Consider the following 7292-nt stretch of genomic DNA (forward strand, 5'->3'; position numbering starts at 1 on the left):
GGAACCGACTAACTCCCCTTTTGTGTATGTACAGTTCTCAACATGGCCAGACTTGTAGTGATTTTCACCTCTTTTAATACTTTTCACTTCATTCTGAAAGAAAGAGGTGAAATGTGCTAACGTGACGGCCATCTTGGTGTTGGTGACATATGCAAGACCAGAGTTCTAGTTCATTGAGCGCTTCACACAAAAAAAATGTGTTATTTCACAGTTAGTAGTAGTTAGTAGTTACTTTAGTTTTTTAATTTTTTTGACTTTATCTTTTAAATTGACAAACATCATATGTGTAATTCGTTGCACAATTCAAACGGGATCAAAAGATAATCTTTCTCTCTCCATTGACTTCAATACATACTTTTTCCGAAATAAGGTCCCATGGAGGTCCCCTGGAAGGGGAGGGACTCCGCCACTCTATTACTACCGACTATCCGGAGCCCGAAAAATGGTATTCGGGACAGCCCTAGTTAACACGCTACACTAAGATAGTGAAATACAACATTTTAGCATTTAGCTCAGAGCCATGCCCACGCATAGTGTCACAGAGTCGCTAGCATGGCTGTTGTCTCTTGGCATTTTCACCTGATTAATCTTAAACCAGTAGGAGTTTATGTATTGATAACATTTTCTTCCGCCATTTAATCCCAATATCTCCTTCTGATCATGATATAATACATTGAGAAACGTTTTACCAGATTGCTCTCTAAATCGAGGAAATAAATATATTACAAGAAATCAAATGTCCTCAAACATGAGTTAAATCAACAAATAGCTGATAACGTTTTTACTAACCAGGGTTCCCGCGGGGTTTTAAAAAGTCTTAAAAAGTCTTAAATTTGATAATCTGAATTTAAGGCCTTAAAAAGGTCTTAAATATGACCAAAAAAATAAGAAAGGTCTTAAATATGATTTAGAAGGTCTTAAAAATGATGGGATTTGAAAGGTACTTCTGTGTAGCGATCGCGTCTAAATCGACTCCTGTCTGACTGCAATAAAAACCTGGATGGCACGCAACTTCCTCAAACTCAACAACAATAAAACTGAACTCCTCCTCAGCGGCTCCAAAAACACACTGCAACAAGTCTTTCAAAGGCAACAATTGGTCAATNATTTTGAAGAAATAAATGATGGCACTCAGCATATGTCAGGCTTTTGTAGACAAAGGATACCTACCTATGCTGAGATATCAAAGTCTCTGCAGAGCATGACACATGACCAAAAGACTGAGACCAAGTGACCTTTGACCCCGACTGACAGTGTTACTTGACAAAAGCAGTGTCAATGACTGACTATGGGGTGTACCTTACCAAACCTGACTTGACAACTAGGCAGTATGAGTGTGAATGTATGACATCAGAAAAACATGATGAGCTACGGAGGCAGAAGAGGAATTTGTATGATGGGACGAAATGGAAGCCTTGGGGATTTGACTGACTCAATAGGGGATCCAGGCGAGGGGGGTAGGAATTCCTGTTATTCTTTCCTGACTTATCTTGCTAGACAGACAAGTTCGGGAAATTCCTCCATTCTGGCAATACAGGGTCCCCCTGTGTCATGGTCTGAGCTATTTTCGCTTAGATCCACTCCATCAGTGTGTCTGCCAGAGATTTTGGCAGGTGTACATTATTATTCTAGTTTTGATTGGGACTCTGAGAATCTGATGCAGGAGCGACACAGGTGCTCAATGGAAACTCGGAGCTTTTGGAAAATCAGAAAAATGCAAGTGGACAGTGAAATTCTAAACTGTATTTTGTAGTATTGTTCGAATTTACAACCCCAGCGTGATCCTGAAAATTACTATGTTATCAGAACCAGTAGAAGCTCCTATAACTCATTCAAATGCATCAACCTTTCCTTGTGTATGTAACAATGGCACGGGCCAAGTGTTAGGTTTTTCAAGCTGTATTCGACCATTAGGTGGTTTGTCAATGAAAGGTCGAAATGGCAAATAATAGAAGATAATATTACGAATGTAATAACAGCTTTGGAGAAGATTCGGGATTCGCTGGCCTCCCAGAAAGATGTTTTAATGTAAATCTGCTTTGATGTCTCTCTTATAAAGAGAGTTTTACTCAGAACAGTATGTGCTCTTTGGAGGAGACGTCATACTTGCAAGTATAAGATCCTTATTGCTTTTAATACGAATATTGTGTTGCTGTAAGTTTGTTACCTTACTGATTATTCTCTCTGGACCACAGCTGATTTTAAAGCTGCCACGACACTTCTATTGGCTAGCGCTCCAACACATTGTACGTTATAGGCTATGGAGCTGGACATCTCTAAGTGGTTGACCAATCACAACAGAGCCAGCCAGCTAACCAATCATAGCAGACTGGGCCCTGGTCTCAGACTTAAAAGGCAGAAAATATAAATATGAACCTGTAAACGAGCACAATAGGGCTCCTTAAAAAAAAAAAAACTTTACGGCTGCTTTATCTTCAAATATAAAGCAGGGCCCATTACTCACTCGCACTCGACTGTTTTGTCCTTGACCGCCTCCTCCCCCTCCTCTATCAGCTCCTCCAGCAGCTTCAGTCTGGCCTCCCTCTGCTCGGGTGCCTCTTGGCCAAAAAGCTTGTTGGTCATGCCTTTGAAGGAGAACGTCCGAACAATCTAAAGAAAACGGAATCACAGAGATTTAGTTGGGAAGATCTCCTCAACAGTCTCACCTTGGTTATGACAGAATCAACCATCACGGCCTAACAATAGCAGACAGGAACACATCAGGTTTATGACAGTAACGATGGGAGTTGAGTGTACCCCTGTAGAGAGCTCCTCATGCTGCTGCTTCTTGGATATCAGGTCCTGTGTGGCCATCTCGAGCTCAAACTGGGTCAGCTCATGTTTCCTGCACACTGCCCTGCCAAAGCAAAGTGTACGATATAACATCACATTTCATGAAGCTCCTGTGCTCAAGTACAAGCCTTGACATAGTAGAGAAAGACCAATATCTAGTGAACAAAGATGTGATTAGGGTTGAGTCCAGGAATATATATATTAATAGTCACGGACATTACGTAAGATTATCATTTTGAGTTATTGTACTATGGTCCTGTTCTTCAGACATGAGGGGAGACCACATGTCTGGAACAATGGTTATATAATCATACTATGTGCTATCTGTAGCTAGTGTTTTAAGCATGCCCTTACAAAGCTTGAAAATAGTGTCTGTGCTGAGGTGAAGTTCATAGAGGGGTCATTCATAAGTGTGTTTATTAACATAACTCCTAATATAACACCTACATTTCTTTCCATAAAAATGCGAAGGATAATGTAGAAATGATTATTCCCTCCAATATGGTGCATTCTATCGCAACTGGAACATTGGTCAGATATTCTGAGATACTGGTTCAGCTAATATTGGGTCTTACCTCAGAGCTTCAGCATAGAAGAGATATTCTTTCAGTTGGTCCGCGTAATGTTCCTCTTCTTCTAAGATATCATCTATTGAGGCAGCATATCTACAGGGGGGTGAAAAACACTGAATGTCTAATCTAACAACACAGAGGGTAGAGGCAGCATCAACCTCACAGTGTAAAACGCATCTGAAATGATGTTTGTCCAGGAATTATATATAAACATATGGTATAATAACAGAGAAAGAGTGGCTATCTGTAAGGCAGAGAAGATTGACTCACGCATCCATATGATGACCGGCACTCTGCAGCCCATCCCCCATCTCTCTCTCTATGGCGCTCCACTCACTGCAGTCAAAACATGGACGCACACATAAGTTAGCAAACTGCCAGGGAGAGTCTGTCACACTTGGCTGCAAAATATATTCAATATAATACATTTTTGTTAAGACTATTATGATGGTCACATTTAAGTCACAGCAAAGATTGGTTGTTATATGCCGGTTGTCAAACCTGAAGACCCTCCCATAGTTCCCGTGGACCTTGTAGACGCCGTAGAGTCGATCTGCAACCCTCTAGAAAAGACAAAGACAATATTAAAGTTCAGTCAATTCAAAGTAAACATTGAATATTCCTGAATGAAACTCAGAGAGAGAGAGAAAGAAAGTTAGAGAGACTCACAGCTCGTGCCCGGAGCAGCTGAGATGTGTGAGACTGCAGGTCATCACTGTAGTGTTTCATGTCCATGAAGCGTCTAAGTGAGACAAAAGGAAGACACGTGTACAGAGGACAGGGATTACAATCATTTGCCTACTTATTTTAAAGTGTTTGCATTTATTCATCATTTTTAAACATTAATACAATTATTAAAAATAATATTTTGATTGTGAATTTTTTTTTTATCCAAACATGGTAACCGTTACAGGACTTTTATTTTATTTTTTTACAAAAAAGCCAAATATTAGATGGCTGTAGGTTCTCAAATGTGAAAATGTGTTGGTTTTAAGACATTTTATGGTGTAATTCTGTGCTCAAGTTCTATGGACCAAATGATTAATTAATTGATAAAGAACATTATTATGAATAATACAAAGATTATAATAATTCAAAACATAATAAAACAATTGCTCTGGCTGATCATACGGATACTATGATCAACTACTATAATACTGTACCTATAAACAGTTAGCTGTTATCTAGTTATCCCCACTTTTAAAGTATAACTGAATGATTTTGACATGAATTAAAACATTTCATCCAAATTGAGAACTTATTACTTTTTGTTGAGAAAACACTCACTTACTTATCTGGGTTTCTCACCCTGAAGGTGGCGCTGAGAGCTTTCAGCCTGGAATCCGCCTGAATAGGAGAAACAAGAAGTGGTCAAGCTTTGTAAACACTGAACATCTTTATAAGTAAATTGTCTGTGAGAATAGAGATTCCTCAAGATACCTTTGCCTGAAACCCCGTCTCATACACCACTTCCTTCCAGCCATGTTCCTGCACACACAGCGGTGAAAAACAACATTCAATCAGCTGCAGATCTGTTATCATTCACCACTGACCCACAGCTGCAGCATGTACCTCGGTGAGGAAGTGGTGGAGGATCTTGTCGTTGGAGAGGACCGGATGTGATGCCACACGCAGCAGGAAGTTCTCCAGCCCTACCCGACGGCGCTCCACAAAGTCTGGGTCCATGTTGTCTGCCGACAGCTTGTGCCACACGAACTCTGCCTGCATGAAGGAGAACAAAGAGACAGTTCATGTTTTACTTGATGATATTGCTGTTTAGCTGGATTATTCGTCTTGGATTTGCATCGTATGTTTGGTGAATAATACGCACAGTTACACACCTCTCTGCACTTTAAGCCATAGAGATGAATAAAACATGTTTAAATCTCCTTAAAAAACTGGTAAGCCCTAAAGATAAGCTAGTGATGCTCCAATCAATTGACCAAGTAGTCTGGTGTTAGTTTTTGTATTGATCACTGACATTTTATGTTGTGCATTCTGAAAATTGCCAAATGTTTGTCCCTTTTCCCATGGAGTAAACAACAATCATAAAAACACACAAAGGAACCTACAAGTAAAGAAACATTCTGTAAATACATGTTCCTATTAGTAGTCGTTAGGGCTGCTCAATTAATCGTATTTTAATCGCGATTACGATTATGGCTTGCAACGATTACGAAAATAACGTAATCAAAATAAAACAATAATTTTTGTATTTATTTTTTTTGTTTTTTTGTTTTTTTTTTGTTTTTCAGTTGAATTATACTTAAAGTTCAGGGTAATCAACTGTTAAAAACATACTGTTCACATTTATTTTCTCCAATAAATGGATGTTTTCAAAGTCAATGAATAATCGCATTTAATAATCGCAATTACAATTATTGACCCAAATAATGGAGATTATGATTTTTGCCATAATCGAGCAGCCCTAGTAGTCGTGATCTTTTACATTTAAATGGAGCATTCTATAATTTATCTTTAATGTCGATTCCTTGTTCTCTCCTATTTATTACCTCTATGGCAGATATTTGAATAATACATGGAGCAAAAAAATCCAGCTCCCTAACTGTTCCAAAAATGACTAGAAGTAAGCCAGAAGCCATTGGTGATTTGTCAACTTACTTCCTATTATAATACATGCTTTAAGAAAGACATAAAGCAAGGCTGCAATCCTCGAAAGCAGATGCTGAACTCACCCTCTTCTCGGGCAGAGGAGGGACCACGATGTATGGAAAGGTTACTAACAGGTAGTTCCGCAGCAGCTCAAATTCACTGTATCTCCTCCACAGAGAGTCGGGGGCTGGGTTACGACCTTCAGCGAGAGCATCCATTGGCCTGTGAGGATTCCATTAACAATTTTGTTTAGTATTTTGAGAAGTAAATGTATGCACAACAGAGCTCAAACAACAGGAAGTACAAGTCATCTCAGCTTGACCAACAGCACTTCCTTTTAAATGAGGCGGTCGTTTTTATAATTCTCACCGTGTTTCAATAAGGTAGACGGTAAACGTCTCCTGCATGTTCACTGCATTTTTCCCACTCCTTTTCTCAGACTCGGCAACACAGATCTCCATCCTGCACAGGAGAGTGGGGCTCTCTTCCACCATCTGAAGCATCACAGTCAGCACCATTATCACCATGTGGAAACACTTCTGCTTCCTCTTGCTTTAAAGCTACTGTAAGCTAACAGCTGTCAATCTAAACCACAATATATTGACGTTATTTATTAAGCAAATTATAGTAGCATGAAAATAACAACACTTGAAGGGTCATACAGTAAATGACCTCAATTCAAATTTCAAATGTAAAGGTGTTATTGTCATATGCACAGTAGCTACAGTGCAGATATGGCAATGAAAAAGTCCCAAGCTCCTCCAACAATGCAACATGAATATATATAGGACGTAACACAAATGTAAAGATACAAATAAAGTTAAAATAGAAGTAGAAAAGATTAGAATAAAAGAGTGCACATTATGTTGCAAGACCAGTGTGCAAGTAATGCAGATTAAAATAAATAAATAAATACAATAAGCTTAATAATGCAGAGACTGTAAATGTAGTTATCTATATACATGTAAATAGAATAAGATAGACAATAACAGAATGTCAAATTAAATATTGTACAGTAAAATAAAAATACTGTTTATTGTAGTAATAGATATTAGGATAAAAAATGCGAATGCTGCAAACAGGTTGTGATGAACGCGAAGGTATTAGCTAACGATGTTCNCCTCTACCTCGAGCCCCACATCCGCCAAGTTGTTAAAATCTCATTTTTCCACCTCCGCAATATTGCCAAACTCCGTTCCTTTCTCACCCGCCCTGCAGCTGAGCGACTCATTCGCACCATCATCTCCTCCCGCCTCGACTATTGTAATTCATGCATCAGCTACACCTCCCTCAGTAGACTCCAGCATGTTCAGA

The 7292-nt window shown here is 39.1% G+C and overlaps 1 protein-coding gene across 1 annotated transcript; it reads right to left on the reverse strand.

The window, feature by feature from the left end:
* Window positions 1-2460: 2460 nt before the first annotated feature.
* Window positions 2461-6496, reverse strand: snx4 (sorting nexin 4). Its single transcript, XM_010794355.1, has 11 exons — window positions 6348-6496; window positions 6062-6200; window positions 4938-5087; window positions 4806-4853; window positions 4657-4712; window positions 4035-4107; window positions 3867-3928; window positions 3636-3701; window positions 3369-3458; window positions 2758-2857; window positions 2461-2610 (listed from the first exon to the last, which is right to left on the reverse strand). Exons 1-11 carry the CDS (start codon window positions 6494-6496, stop codon window positions 2461-2463), a joined length of 1083 nt encoding a protein of 360 aa, XP_010792657.1.
* Window positions 6497-7292: the final 796 nt, after the last annotated feature.

This window comes from Notothenia coriiceps, unplaced genomic scaffold (assembly GCF_000735185.1).
Source record: "Notothenia coriiceps isolate Sejong01 unplaced genomic scaffold, NC01 NC01_scaffold00037244, whole genome shotgun sequence".
Classification (NCBI taxonomy): Eukaryota; Metazoa; Chordata; class Actinopteri; order Perciformes; family Nototheniidae; genus Notothenia; species Notothenia coriiceps.

Bases quoted from the DNA above. Each gene is read 5' to 3' on its own strand.
- snx4 (XM_010794355.1), bottom strand. From the start codon at position 6,496: ATGGTGCTGACTGTGATGCTTCAGATGGTGGAAGAGAGCCCCACTCTC. The intron at 4,108-4,656 runs GTAAGTGAGTGT...TGTCTCACTTAG, and splicing joins AGGGTGAGAAACCCAGATAA to ACGCTTCATGGACATGAAAC. The intron at 3,929-4,034 runs GTGAGTCTCTCT...TGTCTTTTCTAG, and splicing joins AGCTGCTCCGGGCACGAGCT to AGGGTTGCAGATCGACTCTA.